General features: G+C 37.0%; 1 protein-coding gene and 1 long non-coding RNA gene across 8 annotated transcripts in view; one reads left to right on the top strand and one right to left on the bottom strand.

The window, feature by feature from the left end:
• Positions 1–18,898, bottom strand: part of LOC105488948 (solute carrier family 4 member 7) — a 106,905-nt gene that overhangs the window by 47,762 nt on the left and 40,245 nt on the right. For 4 of the 7 annotated variants that reach the window (XM_011753480.3, XM_011753481.3, XM_011753485.3 and 1 more), the window contains exons 4-8: positions 15,584–15,722; positions 14,561–14,721; positions 12,076–12,264; positions 2,817–2,932; positions 378–535 (exon numbers count right to left, since the gene is read on the bottom strand). In XM_011753480.3, the coding sequence (XP_011751782.1) occupies positions 378–535; positions 2,817–2,932; positions 12,076–12,264; positions 14,561–14,721; positions 15,584–15,722 (763 nt within the window). Of the gene's footprint in view, positions 1–377; positions 536–2,816; positions 2,933–9,457; positions 9,830–12,075; positions 12,265–14,560; positions 14,722–15,583; positions 15,723–18,898 lie in introns of all 7 variants that reach the window. The other 3 variants (XM_024795095.2, XM_011753478.3, XM_011753482.3) reach the window with 3 other exon arrangements.
• The window catches only part of LOC139361851 (uncharacterized), a 98,797-nt gene that overhangs the window by 51,394 nt on the left and 28,505 nt on the right, over positions 1–18,898 (top strand). The gene's annotated exons all lie outside the window — the stretch shown is intronic.

The raw sequence follows: 18,898 nt of genomic DNA, 5'->3' as shown, positions 1-18,898 counted from the left end.
AATCCCAATACTTTGGGTGGCCAAGACAGGCAGATCACTTAAGTAGGAGTTTGAGACCAGCTGGGACAATGGCAAAACACCATATCTACTACAAATACAAAACTTAGCTGGGCGTGGTGCCGCACACCTGTGATCCAGGCTACTAGGGAGGCTGAGGCAGGAGAATCGCTTGAACCTGGGAGGTGGAGGTTGCAGTGAGCTGAAATTCTGCCACTGCACTCCAGCTTGGATGACAAAGTGAGATTGTCTCAAAAATAAGATAAAATTAAATAAAATGAGCTTTTATTACATAAATCAACACGCTTGTTCATTCACTGGATAAAAACTTGTAGATTTTGAAAATGCTTAGAGAATGTTACTTGGAACTAACTCTTTACCTGGTTGGAACAGGGACCTCAGTCAACCCTGTGAGGAGGACAGCAGGAGCCAGTCTCACAAATGCAATTATAGGCCTTTCCAAAAAGTCTACTTCGCCCACCAGGACATTGGATGCCTCAGCACCCGTAGGAATTTTTCTCATGAAATTCATATCAACCTATTGACAAATAAAGAATAATTAAAATTAAAGTTTCCATGGTACTTGTAAGACTAGAGAGAAATAGGAAAGAAAAACTGCTTTATAAGACTACTATTTGCTAATCAAAACTTGTGATCTAATGAATGTTTAAAATGTCAAAATTTTCACAACTATAAAGAATGGAGTAGACAAATACAAAAGAGCAAGCAAACATATTTGAATCAATGCTACTGTTTTAACTGTCACAATCTTTACTACTTCAGAGATCTAAATTATCAAACATGAACTTGAGAAATTACTCAATGAATACTGCACTATTCATTAAAAACTATTAAGGACAAATATATAGCTCACAAACTAAACAATGGTTCATGAAATTATACACAGTGCTAAAAAATATCCATGGTTTTATATTACTTAACCTTAGAAATAAATGAATTGGATCCTTTACATTTTATGTAAAGTCCCCCTAAAAACAAACCAAAAAAGAACTCTGGGCGTTCCCCAGTATTTTCATTAAGAGGAAAAAAATCATAACTTTTATTTCATTAGTAGTATTTTTGATACAAGGTCTCACTCTATTGCCCAGGCTGGAGTACAGTGGCAGGAACATAGCTCACTGTAAACCTCAAACTCCCGGACTTAAGCAGTCCTCGCACCTTGGCCTCCCAAGTAGCTGAGACGACAGGCATGCGCCACCATGCCTGGCTAATTTTTGTTGCTTTTTGTAGAAGTGTGGGGCTTGCTATATCGCCCAGGCTGGTCTTGAAGTCCTGGCCAAGTGATTCTCTTGCCTCAGCCTCCCAAAACACAGGGATTATAGGCATGAACCACTGTGCCTGGCCCCTTGTTTTCATTTAAAACAAAAATCTACAGCCCTTACTGGCACAGATATATGATAATGCTATAGTAGTAAAATTTAGTTTTCTGTGTATAATTACAAGGAAAAGGTTACACATGATATCAAACTATGTGAACTTCATTTATACACAGTTTCACACAAGTCACTAAACAACCACTTACAGGGCTATCTATGAAAAATAAAACCAGCACTTACAGCGGGCCTCTTGAGTCCCACACCCAGTGTGCCACAACTACAGTGCCAGGAGGCAGACTCCTGCCCAACAGGAGACAAGGAGGTATACACAAAGATAGGCCAAGTAAAAAAAAGTAAGACTGTGACAGAGGAAGAAAAATAAATGGCAACTGCCATGCCTAGAGGAACTCTATAATGTAAATTATATTAATTTATTCACTTAAGAAATAAATTGCAATTTTGCTACTGAGTACTTTGCACTATCTGAAATAACGTGAGCACCAGTAAAATATGATCAGGATAGATCAGAAAAATTTAAAATACAACAGTCTTTCTGCACAGCCAATGTCCGTAATGCAAGGCTTCCTATAGTTTTAGACTACAACACTCAACAAAGCTATAATGCAAACCATTTAAACTCGTTTTCTGTAAAATATATCTTGTAGACTTTTCATCAAAGAACAAAAGGCTTAAGAAATGAAATCTGCTTGACATAATTACATTTATTAAAAAGTCTTATACTGGATACAAAAATATTAAAATACCATGAACATCCACCTATAGCAAATTAATATTACTAAAAAATTAGTGGCTAGATAGAATCAATTGTTTGTAAGAAATACTCATAAAGTACATTTTAAATTCAGTTATAATTTGAACTTATTAGTCTTTTACCCTGTTCTTTTAAATTAAGGTTTATCTATTTCAACAAAACACTCATTTACCAAAATTTTAAAAATCATAGTTCACACAGGTATTTTTTTAAAATCCACGCCTTTACCTACCCCTGGGGAAGCACCAATATATTTCTCAGTGCCATTCCAAAAGTACTAACACCATAAGACAGTAATTCTGGGATCGCATTACAGCCCAGGAAAGACTGAATCACTAGTGCTGTAACATCACTCCCAGAATTAACCTTCTAGTGGTGGTAGCTCCAGAACAATGACTGTAGTTCAAAAAGTACTAACGTTTCACGATATCTATGGATAGGTGTGGATGGAAATATCATATTACTCACATATTCTTTTTCAGAATTTCTAACACTAGTAATGGTGTAAAGTTACTCAAGTACTCACAGATTAACTGTAACCCTTCTCACAGTTGTTTACCTTAAATTAATATATCACAGGCATCACATGCAGGTTTGTAAGCACCAGTCTACTAAAAAATTACTATAATCAATGTTAATAAAGCCACAAGTTACTACTTATTTTCTCAATAAGAATAATTGTGAGAATTTTCAGTTAATGATAGAATTACCTTGCTGAAGTCAACAGTACTATTTTCTCTGCTTCCACCACTTCCATTACCTTTAATTTCTCCACTTTTACTATTGTCCAAGTTTCCAGGAGCAGACTGGGGAGAGGCCAAAATACCTATGTTTAAAGACAAATTCCAAATTAGTAAGAAGAAAATTTACTTTGCAACCTGACTTTGCTCACATTCTGAAAGTGACGATTTATTAATATAATAAAAGCAAATGTGCAAGGTCAAAAAAAAAAGTGCCCAGTGTTAGTAACATACCAGCAAAACTAGAACAACGTTTTAAGTAATAATAAAGCTACACATTTTAATATTTAAAATAATACAATTAGAATTTACAAAAATTGTGGCCTTTTGCAAAAAGAAAAAAAAGTGAGTTGGTGTGAACCACAAAAGATAGAAGACCTGAGTCTGATTACCATTAAAAATACTTAGGGAATATACTCTTAATTATCACAAACATGTGAACTGCATGGAGCTTAATGAAGCCTAGCTATACTTAGCATGCTTTCAACAATAAATTCTCTGACAAACCCTAAGTGTAACTCAGAAAAAAGCTACATTAAATAAATGCAGGTTGAATTAACACAATCTCCAATAATCAGAAGTTTCCTCAAGACTTTTCATTTTTCTTTGGTAACATTTATGTCTGTAATACCTATTGTCATTACTCTTAAGAAATCCAACTTTAAAATATAATAAGCAAGTTTTTTACAATGAAATTGGCAGAGTAAGGGTTTTATAACCAAAGGGATCTGTGTTTAAATTATGCACTCTCTGCCACTTTGTATCTATGTGACTGTAAGCAACTCACTCCATCTCTAAAAGTCAGACAAACTCATAAAAATAGCTTATTTGGATTAGATATAATAGTTGTTTGAATTGCAAAGGACAGACACATATTGAAGCATTAGTATATTCATTTCAAAACTGACATTCAACACCAACATTTCACAATAATAAAATAAAAACACTGCTTAATATGAGACTAACCATTAACATTATGAATTCTAATTCTGCAAAAAAGTTAAAATTTAAAAATTTTAAATTCAGCCGGGTGCGGTAGCTCACACCTGTAATCCCAGCACTCTGGGAGGCCAAGGTGGGTGGATCACCTGAGGTCAGGAGTTCAAGACCAGTCTGGCCAACATGGTGAAATCCCATCTCTACTAAAAATACAAAATTAGTTGGGCGTGGTGGTGTGTGCCTGTATTTGGGAGGCTGAGGCAGGAGAACTGATTGAACCCAGGAGGCAGAGGTTGCAGTGAACCAATATTGCGTCATTGCACTCCAGCCTGGGCAACGAGAGAGAAATTCCGTCTTTAAAAAAAAAAAAAATAGGGCCAGGCGCTGTGGCTCACGCCTGTAATCTCAGCACTTTGGGAGGCCAAGGCAGGCAGATCACCACCTGAGGTCAGGAGTTTGAGACCAGCCTGACCAACATGGAGAAACACCCTCTCTACTAAAACTACAAAACTAGTCGGGCGTGGTGGAGCATGCCTGTAATCCCAGATACTCGGGAGGCGGAGGCAAAAGAATTGCTTGCACCCAGGAGGCAGAGGTTGCAGTGAGCCAAGATTGTGCCACTGCACTCCAGCCTGGCCAACAAGAGCAAAACTCTGTCTCAAAAAATATATATATATTTAAATTCAAGGGCACTACACAGACTTCTACTATTAGGTTGGTGCAATTTCCTTTGCTCCAACCTAATATTAAATGCATCTCATTTTTTCAAAACATCCAAGGTTTTCTAGTGCAAGAATATTGACTAATAATTCATAAGACATTGAATATTATAGCAGGAAAAGGTACTGAAATACAACAGACTTGACTTTTTGTCTTAACTGTCCCATGCACAGCAACACATGGAAGTTCAGTTAAAATCTGTTCTGTGGTTAGACTCTATAAGGTCCGAAGATGTATTGGTAATCAAGCTCCAGAATTTAAAGTACATCAGATATACTTGACACATCTAAAGGAGTTTTCACTTTTGTAAAACAGAATATACTATAACCAATGAATACTGAAACTAAGTCTTCTGGGTTTATGGCTTACGCTTAATGACAGAGACTTCCCTGCAAATACCTAAACTACAAAGTTGATGTGATGAAAAATCTTAATTTGCAATCTATTTAGCCATGTGCTTATTTTCTGGAAAAGTTAAACAATTCCGAAATAAAAATGTTTTCCCAAGCCTTAACTCATTTCTTACAATCTTAGCTTGGCACACCAAGAAGATTCCTCTTCTTTGACCTTTGTCCCTAAGCTTCCAGAAGAGTCCCTGCCTTGCTCAAGAGATAAAAAGTTAACCAGTATTTTTCAGTGACTTCCAACTACTTCCATACAAGAAAATCAAGAATACCATTAGGCCCTGGTGGCAAATGCAGCTGAGCATTACATACTTCCAAAGGCTAAATGTATTCCACCTGTGTATGTATAATCAAAAGCATACATAATGCACAGTTTTCCAGAATAGTCCTAGCTGCCAGATTTGAGGGAGAAAAGTGCAATGATGAGAAGGCTCTGAGGAAAAGTAAGGCTATCTCAGCAATGAGAGGAAGAAATAATGAAGAACTCAACACTGACCAAGTTAGCAGGTATAACCTGAAGTCACATGGCTAACCTGGTCATCTTGAAAACCGTCCCTTTTTCAAAACTGGCACGCCAGATGCATGCTAGGGTTCTTCATCATTATGATTTGTGTATCTTTCCCAACCTCAGCTAAACTAAAACTGTTTTCTCAATCAGTCAATCTCCCTACTCCTATAATAAATTCCTAGGATTCAGAATTAAATGAGCAAATTACCAAAAAATAAAGCTATCATTAGCACAAACACAGAAGGACGATATTACTTTGCTTTAAGGAAAAAAAAAATGTATTCATAAGTAAATCAAAGATATCAACATTTTCTGTCATTAAAAATTTGAAAGTGAGGTAGTTAGAGCAATGGTGCCCCACCAGGAAAGATTATGACCTCCAAGGAACTTGTGGCTATGTCTGGAGACATATTTGGTTGTCACAACTCGGGGATGCTACAGGCAGCTAGCCAAGGATACTGCTAAACATCCTATAAAGCACAGGACTGCTCCCCTGCCACCTGACCACCCAGCCAAGAATCATCCAGCCCAAAATGTGGATAGTGCTGAGACTGAGAACCACTGTGTTAGAAAAAGGTATTTACAAGTACAAAAAATAAATTCACTTCCTTTTTTTTTCTTTCCCTAGAGATGAGGGTCTCACTATGAACTCCTGGCCTCAAGTGATCCTCCCCTCTTGACCTTCTAAAGTGCTGAGATTACACGCATGAGCTACCACGCCCAGCCACAAGTTACATACATATTAATTTATATAATTTATTTATAATTTTATACATATAACTTTTATACATATAATTATCTTCTAAAAAGTAACTAATGGGAAATACCACTTTATTATTATAGGTATGCGCAAATTATGACTCCATGACACAAAACTGCATGCTGTTAGTCACTTAAGACATAATAATGCTGAGGCCACTTTCTTCCACTAAGACAGTACCAGATATCAAGGAAACTCCGTTAGAGTTTCTAGGTGCTTTAAGCACCAAAGGTAACTGAACAGGGAATAATGTGTAGCTGTCCCTATTATTGTTCCTCAGCAATTACATACTATCTACAGTTGTCTTTTTAACCGTAATTCTTGTCTTTAGAAATTCCCTGTCTCCTCTCCATTCTAATTTCTTCTGTTCAAAAATGCCGATAAATCTCATCACAAAAACTCATGGGAAAAAAATGTATGTTCGATTCTCAGTTAATTTATCCCCTTAACAAGGCCTAAGAAGCCAATGTGAACCTACCTCCCCCTTCCCTCCTATATAAAATTTATAGTTCCTAATCATTTATAACACAGAAGCTGGTAAAACAAGAAGTGTTCGTTGTTACTGATCGATGTAATATGGGAAAAATGGAACGAAGTAGCTTTTAAAATCACTTTTGCTCAAGGAAAAATAGTAAATCTTCTTAGTTCTTAAGATTAGAATGCTGATTACTTCTGAATAATTATTTATAGGGTTGTTTTCCTTTTATGTTCAGTTACTTTATCATTAAATTTTATCTTTTTCATGAACTGATAAAGTTCACAATGAAATACTCTACTATAGATTTTGTTGTAAGTGGACCTGAGTTCAAATCCCTGCTCTGGCTGATCTTAACATCTCCCAGTCTTTCTTCACTGAAAAACAGGAATAACACCAACCTCATCAAATTGTTACAAAAATTAGAAATATATTTGAAAAGCACTTATCACTGTATCTGGAACAAACTATAAAACAATGGCAGCCATACTGCTATTTTAACTAATGTCATAATGATTTAGCCATGAAGCTTCTATTTGTACTTTTAAAAGTATATCCTTTTTTGCAACTACAATGACCTTTGGCTAAATGTAATTGGTGTGTTTCCATAAAGCCAACAGAAAGAGAGGTTTACTTCACAATGATAGGAACACAAGGATTTCCAGTCAGAGGATTTAGGCTATCAGTCACCAGCTGAATGATGCAGGGGAAGACAACTAACTTTTCTAAGTTTCTGAAAATGGGTGTGTCCATCTAATTTACACATATTTGTACACACATTAAAAATAGGCTAATTTAATAACCAAGCTACCACTTAAGTGTTGGATGTTATCAGTATTTTGGAGAAATGTGATAATACTTATGTGATTAAAACCAATGGTTAGTATTAGTATCCATCACATTGAGGCTTAGCTGAAATAGTAAAAAAGTCACTAAAATATACTTATTTTATATTAATTAGGTAGAAAGATATATGTACAAATGTACATGTAGTCAATATAAGGATAAGCCAAATTTTCATACTTTATAGCCCTTAAGTTATAGGCTGGGCGTGGTGGCTCACACCTGTAATCCCAGTACTTTGGGAGGCCAAGGTGAGTGGATCATTTGAAGTCAGGCGTTCAAGACTAGCCTAGTCAACATGGTGAAACCCCGACTCTACTAAAAAAACAAAAATTATCCGGGTGGTGGTGGCACACGCCTGTAATCCCAGCTACTGAGGAGGCTGAGGCAGGAGAATTATTTGAACACAGGAGGCGGAGGATGCAGTGAGCCGAGATGGTGCCACTACACTCCAGTCTGGGCAACATAGTGAGAACCTGTCTCCCCCCCTACCCCCCCCACCCCCCAAAAAAAGTCTAAAATGTACTACATTCTTTGGAGAAAAGCATTAAATAGAAAAAAAGGTACGGCTGGGCCTGGTGACTCACACCTATAATCCCAGCATTTTGGGAGGATAAAGCAGGAGGACTGCTTGAGGCCAGGAGTTGAAGACCAGCCTGGGCAACACAGCAAGATCCTGTCTCTACAAAAAAATTACCCAGATGTTGTGGTACGTGCCTGTAGTCTCAGCTACTCAGAACGCTAAGTCAGGAGGAATGCTTGATCCCAGGAGTTCAAGGCTGCAGTGAGCTATGATTGTGGCACTGCACTCCAGCCTGAGTGACAGAGTATGACTCTATCCTATTTAAGGCACATCGCTTCACTATAATTTATTTGTATGTGTTCATTCACCTTATGAGTCAACTTCATGCGCGCGCGCACACACGCGCACACACACACACACACACACACACACACACACACACACACACACAAAACCAAGCTACCAAGGCGGGACGCAGTGGCTCACACCTGTAATCTCGGCACCTTGGGAGGCCGAGGTGTGTGGACCACTTGAGCCCAGGAGTTCGAGACCAGCCTGGGCAACACAGTGAGACCTGGTCTCTATAAAAATTAATCAGGCATGGTGACATGCCCCTGTGGTCCCAGTTAATTGGGAAGCTGAGGCAGGAGGATTGCTTGAGTCCAGGAGATGGAGGTTGCAGTGAGCTGAGATCATTCCAGCCTCCAGAGCAAGACCCTGTCTCCAAAAAAAGAAAAGAGAATTACCAATCTAAAAAAAGTTCACCCAGCCTGACCAACATGGTAAAAACCTGTCTCTATACAAAAAACACAAAAATTAGCCAGGTGTGGTGGCTCACACCTGTAGTCCCAGCTACTCAGGAGGCTGAGGCACGGGAATCACTTGAACCCGGGTGGCAGAGGTTGCAGTGAGCTGAGATCGCGCCACTGCACTCCAGCCTGGGCAACAGAGTGAGACTCAGTCTAAAAAAGTAAAATAAATACATCCATAAATAAATATAAAAAAGTTCATGGCAAATTAAAACATTATAAAAAAAGTCTATGTTTTACTGAAGTGTTCAACTGCCTTGACCTCTAAATGTAAGTGAAACTTTTTTAAAAGGCCTTAAATTATGTGTAGTCTTCTTTGTAGTCTTTTTGTAACTCAAATTTTTAATAATCTTACTCTTTTTTATTAGGTTGGTGCAAAAGTAATTAAGTTGTTGCCACTGAAAGTAATTTTCGCCATTGAAAGTGAAGCAAACTTTCAACGGCAAAAACCACAATTACTTTTGCACCAACCTAACACGATATACCATAAAGAAAAAAAACATGCAGAAGTCAAAAATAAATTATAAGCATTATCTACATATGCTGCTTAAGCTATGTGCTAAAAGGCATTCCAAGTGCAAGTGACTCAGAGGCAGAAAGCACCACACATGGAGGATTTTGGATAGTTGCCTGCAGTTAAGTCAACATTTTCCTCATTCTTCTGCTCCTCGCCTTTCAGCGCTGCTTCTAAGTCTTCCTCGGGCGGATGAATTACTACTGTGGGAATACCATCACTGGCAGGTGAAACCAGTAGTTCTGGGGCCTGAAGCTGACTCTGTTGGGAACTTCTGGAGGTCAGGCGGCTGATGCTAGGGCTAGAAGGAGGACTGTTTTGAGGGGTGGGTACTGGGGTTGTACACCGTGAGCCTGCAGGGGTTCCAGCTCTTGAAGAAGGAAGAAGATGACCGAGAAGAAGAGATAAAGGTGATTCTCCTCTCAATGAAAGGTTTGAGGCAGACAGACCTGTTCGCAAAGAGTGGCGGGAGGCTGAAAGGCCTTCCCCTGAGATAAAACAAATAAATGAAAAATGATGAAGTTCACTGCAGAAGGCAAATAGAGACATTAAAAAAAAAAATCAATTTACACTATAAATTGCATACTTCAAAGGCCCAAAATTTCAAAGTCATGTTGTGATGGTTAGCATGTCAATTGGGTTTTTACATGTTACAAAGTCACTAAAACGTTGCTTAAAACTGTAATTAGTTCTCAGAACATACAAAAAAAAAATTGTTAATGACAGATGGTGGGGGCAATATCCTGTTAGAAATTAGAATGACCAATAGCATGGCATTTTTTACAATGACAATATCAATACAAAGTCAATGCTTAAACAATAAATAGCAAATGAAAATATGTAATACAAAATTAATATAATAGAACTCAAACCAAAAACCACCAAAAGTAATAGCTTATATTTAGCGTATTTTTCCTACATTTTACCAAACAGCTATGAGATAATTATGTCTTAGAGAAAAAGTTCATGTTAATATTAATAATTTCTAACTTAAAACTGATATTAAATATTTATAATATTAAGTCAGTAAGACACCATATACAGGTGGTGCTGCTCTCAAGTTTGTAAAAAAACAACAGCAAATAACAGAAATTTTGTAATAAGAGAACCACAATGTCAATTTTAAAGGATACATATTCTTGAGCTCTCTAAAAGTATTAATAAATGTCCTGAAGTATGCTTCTCACTTCTAATATGTAGCAGATACATTAAAACAAATACATATAATTTTTTATTTCACTAGCTAAGAGTAGAGTACTTCTCACCAACAGCAATATGGTAGTAGGTCTAAAATATTCCAAAAGGTCATACATACTTATAATTAAACCCCTCATATTTCTACTAAGTATATCTTAAAATAATAACATTCTCTATGAAAAACATGCAAATACAATAATCAATTCCATATAGCCTAAGTAATCAAAGTTACGTGCTCAAGGGTTTTTAGAAATATTTAAAGGTTAAACTATAATCCATTAGAAAACACCATTTAAACAACAAGCTACATGCAGGAAAAACTCAAATTGTAACTATATTTCAACAAAAGAACATGCTAAAACAGCATTTAAAAGAAAACAGCCAATGTTTTATGATGACCAAATTACAACTGGACAATAAAGAGGAATTACTGCATATGTAAAGATTAAATAGGGTCCCTCTGGATAAATGAACTTATTTCACCAAAGGAGAGAATATAAACAAAAAATAAAAGACAAAAAAAGAGAGTTAAAATGCGCTATACATGGCTTGCTTTTACATTGAATTCTGGTCCATAAGAGATATTCTTTTACTCTTAAGATTGTTTAAATACACGATGACATAATTTTAAATGGATTAAAAAGGGTTTTCATGGCCAAGTGGAAGATACAAAAGATGATTATTGTCAGCTTTAGATATATTAGACCCTATCACCTATGCTTGCTTGTTGGTAGAACACTTAAAAGTCATACTATTATTTAAGGGATAAAAAAGATGAGCAGGCACCGTGTCCCATACTCCACTAGTCCTCACTGTAATCCTCACAAGCTTTGGGTAATAGTAGCAGCTTACAGCAACTGCTGGAGGCTATAGTACTTCATAAGCCACTCCAATCCTTTGCACCCGGGTTTTCCAGACTCACTGTCATCAGAGTTCTCAACCCTACTGATGCATTCCTCTGCTTTACACAGAAGAAAATAAGGAAAGGCAAAACCTCCAAGTGTGCCAGCATTAGGACACTGACAGAGGTAAACAACTGTAAAAACACTGTCTTCCCACATGCCCCACAACCTGCCTGTAACCTAAGAATGAGAGTGGAAAGGCGGAATATGTAGACCTGGGTCTGAGCCATTCTCAATGGATTAGAAGACACCAACTACCCTTAGTATAAGACTGGAACAGTCATAAAAGCCTTTCACAAGTTGTACAAATAAAGAGCCGTGAAATCAGCAAACCAATTCAAAAACACTTGTTTATACCAGCAAACCAAGTATATTCAGGAGGAAAAAAAAGTAGGAAAAATCTAAAATAAAGGTTCAAACCCAAGATTTAGAATTTCAAAAAGGTAAAATTAAAAATTATAGATCATAATTTATGCCTCTTTAATTAATTATACGAGAGGCCTTGAAAAGAAACAAAGCAGGGAGGAGAAATAATTCAGAGGTAGGTATAGATCCCCAAATGTTAATCGTAATGTTCTGGAAAGCTGTTACAGTAGAAGTGTTAGCAAAAAATTGGATGCCACAACTTATCTCACCATTCCTTTCAAGCAAGTGAGGGTCAGAATGTTTCTTGCCTATATCTGCAAAAGATCGGACAAGGGGAATCCGACTGGTGAATCTTTTCTCATTCTGATGATGATGTCTCTTCAGAAGAGCTTCTCTGACATTCTCTCGTATAGACTCGTCTAATTGGCCAGAAGCTATCATGTTGTCTAATACCATATCTATTCAATGAAAAAAAATAAATTACTAAACACTCCGATGACCATAAAATACAGGAATAAACTGTGAGTGAAATCTTATGACAAAAATTAGAATCTTAAGTAACTCTAGAAAGGTTTATTATCACTATTAAATAATCAATGCATAAATGAATATTATCCACCCAATAAAAAGGAATTATAAAGACTCCCTTATTTTAATACTATTAATTATAAAGAGGCTACTATTATATACTAATTAGCCTTCCTATAGCTGTAAGTGCTTTCCTGTATGAATACAATAAATTCTATTAAGCTGAATATTCAATAATACTACCTTCCTAAGATGGAAAGGTATTTTATTGCCAAACCACGTATTCTCCCCCAAAACTGTTCCAGCAGATGAGTATCAGGACCCACTCAGTCATTAACTGTTCACTGAGCGTCTGCTATGTGTTAGGAATACAGCAGTTTAACAATATCAAAACAGAGCCAAGTTTCTGCTCTCTTCGAGAGGTAGAGAAACCAACATACAAATAGGTAAAACGTCATGAGGTCGTAAGTTCTAGGAAGAGGAGTAAAATCAGGTTGTGAAGGGGATGTGGGGAATGGGGAAAATGATGGCAATGCCATTTTATACATTACTGAAGTGATTAAACTTTTTAATTTATAAAATATATATTAATATTTTTAAACAGTGGCACTAACTTGGAAGAAGTGGGTCAAATTTTCAAAACTATATGGTAACTCTAAAAAAAACCCTGGAAGGACCAGCGTAATAGGTAAACTGTTAACATTAACACAATAACTACAGTTTACCAAATAAATGAACACTAGATTATACAACATATACTAAAAGTACTACATGGTATTATGTGATAATTGCAAACCAAAGTCTGAAACCCATATGTATTATACAAATTCAATATTCCCAACCTTAACTTAATTTTTCAGTTACTCATGTAAGACAAGAAAGTAAGGACTGACAATTTAAATATTTGCAGCACACAGTCAAATCTAACAGTTGGCTAAAATTGAAGTATTTCTAGCCTGAGAAATTGTATTAAGCTTATGGTTCTCTTGAAGACTAAATACCACAGATTTTTGTTTTTCCATGGGAGAAATCTACAATGGTAGTCACACCATCAAATTCATTACCACCAAACTTAATTTTGGTTTTCATTAATTTTAGTTAGTGGACAAAAAGCTGTATTATAGCTGCCTTTTTCTACTTTCTACCTCCACATTATCCTTCAAATCTCCCCCTTTGATTTTCATTGCTCAACCTACCAGAGCTCTTTCCTTGCTTAGACTGTTCCTAGAGAATAACTGGCCTACTTGCTTCTAAACTCTTCCTAATCCAAAGCCACCCTACATTCTGTTGCCAGAATGATCTTCCTAAATGTATCTCAAATCAAACTGTTCCTCAACTTAAAAACCATCAAGACCACCAAAATGCCTACCAAATAAAATCCTACTTCTTGGCTAGGCACCGTGGCTCACACCTGTAAACCCAAAATTCTGGCAAGCCAAAGTGGGCAGGTCGTTTCAGTTCAGGAGTTCAAGACCAGCCTGGGCTACATGGCGAAAACCCATCTCTACAAAAAATACAAAAATTAGCCAGGCGTGGTGGTGTACACCTGTGATCCCAGCTACTCAGTAGGCTGAGGTGGGAGGATCACTTCAGCCCAGGAGACAGAGGCTGCAGTAAGCCGAGATCATGCCACTGAACTCCAGCCTGGATGACAGTGAGAGATCCTGTGATCCCCCTCCCCCAAAACAAATAAACAACAACAAAAAAAAATTCCAATAATTCAAGGCTAGTCACAATCCAGTCTCTAACTGGGTTTCCCAACATACCTCCTACCACTACTGAAGAAATCTGTATATTCACACAGAACTGACTTTCCTGAGATTCCTGTCTATACTACTCTAGACTTCTTTACTCTTCCTTAAAATACTTTTTCTCTTGTATCACCTACTCCTCGTTCCCATGTGTTCACATTTTATGAGTAACTTGTACAGTTAATGTTCTCTGTGGCTATTCCCCACATCCCCATTCCAAAAAACAAGGAAACAAAAAACTCTTTTCTGAATTTCCAGAGAATAGACTCTGTATTTGCTTGTGCCACTATTCACTCTCTTACTGATACTAACGTCTGTTTAATTTAATCTCATCTGCAAATTTATCAAAAACAAAAAATCTATCTTATTTCCTTATACTGTACTCCACAGAATAGAAGCTCAGCATATAGTTATTAAATGATGCCTAAAATTCCCCTACATCTTACATATTTTTTAAAAGTCAGTTTACTATAACCTGCTATTTCATCTAGAGTGCTTGCTCTCATATCCAGCATGACTGTTCCATTGAGGATGCAACTCCTTAGTTCAAAAAGACTGTGCAAAGAGAGAGTTGCCACATAAGGTTTACTCCATCGGTCACCGCCATCTTCAACATCCTCTTCAAATTTCAGCCATCTGAATGCATAATATATAAAAATATTTTATAAGTAATGAAGATTCCATTTGTTAATGTGATAAAGAAAAATTTGTTCTTAAAAAAAAAAAAAAAAGAAAGAAACAAAGAAAACGACGACCAAACAGACTATGGTTACAAACACATTTTCACAAATTATGCTAATGATCTACAATATCTATAGTCACAAACCTCCTTTGTAGTTCCTCTTTCTATTCTAGCTATCATAATACTAAGTCTACAAAAACAAACTATGGAATTTCATATCGTTTCTACTTCTATTCCTCATCTAAACTTGCAATACACAAAATTGTAGACATTAAAATCTACAATGACATAATTTCTTTATTAAAGTATAAAGGATTATTTAAGTAAACAAATTTGAGAATAAAGGGAAAAATTAAAGATAGAATTTCTACCAATTAATAAGGAAATTCTCTGCTCACTGGTTTAAAGCACCAGATATCTCATACTTTCAACTTAATATTCCCATTACAAAAAGAAATCAAGGAAAGCCAATTTAAAAATGAGATTTAGGCCGGGAACGGTGGCTAACGCCTGTAATCCTAGCACTATGGGGGACCTAGACGGGAGGATAACCTGAGGTCATGAGTTTGAGACCACCCCCATCAGCTCGGTGAAACCCCATCTCTACTAAAAATATAAAAATTAGTCAGGCGTGGTGGCGAGCTCCTGCAATCTCAGATACTTGAGAAGGAGGCTGAGGCAGGAAAATCACTTGAACCTGGGAGGCAGAAGTTACAATGAGCCGAGATCGCACCATTGCATTCCAGTCTGGGCAACAAGAGCAAAATTCCGTCTCAAAAAAAAAAAAAAAAAGAGAGAGAGACTTAGCAGTATTACCTAGCAGTTTCTTTCCATTCATATTCTTCTCCATCTCTGTAACACAGTTCATCCATTTCCGTGAAGAGATCATGGGGAATATGTTCTTCATCATCATCTTCAGTACCAAGGATAAACTGAACTCTCTGGGATGGTGTATCTTTAATAAGAATTTAATAAGAATTCACATATACTCAAATTTTTCCTCAAGTCATTCAAAGATAAATTTAGTCATTCAAAGATAAATTCAGTTTTGAAAATGAAACACTTTTGTTACCTGTATAAACAAATATATTTCATCAAAACTCTCTTAATTATTGGACTATCACAATTCTGAAAGGAAACAAGAACCAACAATCCAGGAAAAAAAAAAAAAGTCATAGAAAGATAACTCCATAGAAAAAAAAGAAAACTATGTTAAAAATAAACAAGTCAAACTAACTTAATAACTGATCTAAACAAACAAAAATAAAAGTAACATTCCAAAACATGAACATAATGTTCAACGGCAGCCCTTTTTCCTCACCAAAACTACATGGAAAAGCTAGAACAGAATATTTAAAATACAAGCTAAGGCCAGGGACTGTGACTTATGCCTGTAATCCCAGCACTTTGAGGCAGACGCAGGTGTATCATCTGAGGTCAGGAGCTCGAGACCAGCCTGGCCAACATGGTGAAACCCCGTCTCTACTAAAAATATAAAAATTAGTCAGGCATGGTGGTGGATGCTTGTAATCCCAACTTCTCGGGAGGCTGAGGCAGGAGAATCACTTGAACCTGGGAAGTGGAGATTGCAGTGAGCGGAGATCATGCCACTGCACTCCAGCCTAGGCAACAGAGACTCTGTCTCAATAAAATAAAATAAAAATAAATTAAATTAAAATAAATAAAATAAAATAAAATAAAATGCAAGCTATGTTAAAGAGTAAAAAATAGAAAATCTCCAAGTTTCAAAAAATGATGAGAAAACTCAAAACTTCAAGTATACAGAAACTATATTTTCCTACTATCATGGAGAAACAAAACTGTAAGCTTGGGGTTTGGGGGGTAGAACAAGTCACTACAAGGAACAGATAACCCACTCATGGCATCCGATATTAAACTACTCGTGTAGTATAGGAGCCCGAAACAGAGGAATTAGCATAAATACTAGTCCAGGACAGTTGAAAGCCCTAGGGCCCCATATAAACAAATAAACCACCACAAATAGTTACCCTGAATATGAGAGATGAGTTCTCACTCAAAATTTACACCTAAATGAACAATCCTCCAAGTACTTGTGGATGCAACAAGGATATTTGAACAGGATAAAGAGTAGATTCGATAGAATTGTCTTTGTAAAAGTCAGATCTGAGAAAATTTCAGAGAATGTAGAAACAACAGATAAGAAGGAAGAAAACATAAAAGATTAAGAAGGATGTAGAAGGTCAAGAACTCCAGGACAAGAAAAATATAAAGAATAGGAAGAGAAGCATATAAAAAACATCTGAAAATTTTCCAGTATGTTTATGTCATGAGCCTTCATATTGAAGAAATAACCTAAGACCTATACAGGATTAAAGAAACATATTGTGATTGAACTTCCTACTGTATTAAACTTTCCAGCATTTAGGTCTTGCACAAATCTTTGTCAGAATGACCCCTAAATGAAATCTCATTACTCACTGCAACTATATAGAAATATAATTGATTTTATGTCCTGTGACCTGTTAAACTCACTTAGTTCTCTTAAGTATTGTAGATTGCTTAGGATTTGCTACCTACATGATCCTGTATCTGCGAATAAAGACCATTTTACTTTTTCATTCCAATCTGTATGCCCTGTATTCTTTCTTGTCTTCTTACACTGGCTAGGTCCTCTAGTAGAGTGTTGTATAAAAGTCATCAGAGAGGACATCCTTTCCTTTTCCCAAATCACAGAAAATATTCAGTCTTTCATTGTGAAATGTGATATTGACTACATGGTGGCTTTCTTGGTTTTTGGTTTTTGTAGATGCCTTTATCAGGTTAAGGAAGTTTCCTGCTATTCTTAGTTTGCAGAGAGTTTTATCACGGATAGGTATTGAATTTTGTTAAAGGCTTGCTTTGAACTTATTTAGATGGTTGTACTGCTTTTCGAGACACTGTATTATTAATGAGATTACTTAGTTACATTGACAGATGTTTAAGTTTTAAACCAACCTTAGGTTCCAGCTTGGCCATCAAGCTAGTAACAAATTTAATCCACAAACCTGGTGGATTAAATAATACAAATTTATTCTCTTACAGTTTTGGATACCAGAAGTCCAAAATGAGGGCTAAAATCACGGTGTTGGCAGGGCTGGTTCCTTCTGGAGGCTCTAAGAAAATCAAATTCCCTTACCTTTTCCAGCTTCTGAAAGCAGCTTACATTCCTGGGGTCAGGATCCCTTCCTGACATCACTGCAGCCACTTGCTTCTTTCTGTCACATCTATATCCAGTCTGATCTTCTGATTCCTCTTACTAAGGATCCCTGTGACTATATCAGGCCAACCTGCATAATCCAGGATAATATTCCCACTCCAAAATTCTTAACCTGGCCAGGCATGGTGACTCATAGTTGCAATCCCAGCACTTTGGGAGGCCGAGGCAGGTGGATCACCTCAGGTCAGGAGTTCCAGACCACCCTGGCCGACATGGTGAAACCCCATCTCTACGAAAAATTCAAAAATTAGCCGGGCATGGTGGTACACACCTGTAATCCCAGCTACTCAGGAGGCTGAGGCAGAAGTATCACTTGAACCCAGGAGGCAGAGGCTGCAATGAGCCATGATCATGCCACTGTACTCCAGCCTAGGTGATACAGCAAGACTCCATCTCAAAAATAAAAATAAAAACAAATAAAAAAAAAAAAATAGGCCAGATATGGTGGCTCACACCTGTAATCCCAGCCACTTTGGGAGGCCAAGGTGGGTGAATCACCTAAAATTGGGAATTTGAGATCAGCCTGGCCAACATGGTGAAACCCTGTCTCTACTAAAAATACAAAAATTAGCCAGCCATAATGGCGCAGGCCTGTAATCCTAGCTACTTGGGAGGCTGAGGCAGGAGAACCGATTGAACCCGAGAGGCAGAGGTTGCAGTGAGCCAAGATCACATCATCGCACTCCAGCCTGGGTAACAAGAGCGAGACTCCGTCTCAAAAAAATTTATAACAAAACAAATTAACCTAATCACATCTGCAAAGTCCTCTTTGCCATATAAGGTAACATTCACAGGTTCAAGGGTTTAGGAGATGAGTATCTTGCAGTCCATTACTCTGCCTACCACTCCCATGATATATTATCCTTTTTAAACATTGCTGGATGCAATGTTGT

This window comes from Macaca nemestrina, chromosome 2 (assembly GCF_043159975.1).
Source record: "Macaca nemestrina isolate mMacNem1 chromosome 2, mMacNem.hap1, whole genome shotgun sequence".
In the NCBI taxonomy this organism is placed as follows: Eukaryota; Metazoa; Chordata; class Mammalia; order Primates; family Cercopithecidae; genus Macaca; species Macaca nemestrina.
The sequence above is the reverse complement of the archived record's forward strand: the minus strand, read 5'-3'. Positions and strand labels throughout refer to the sequence as shown.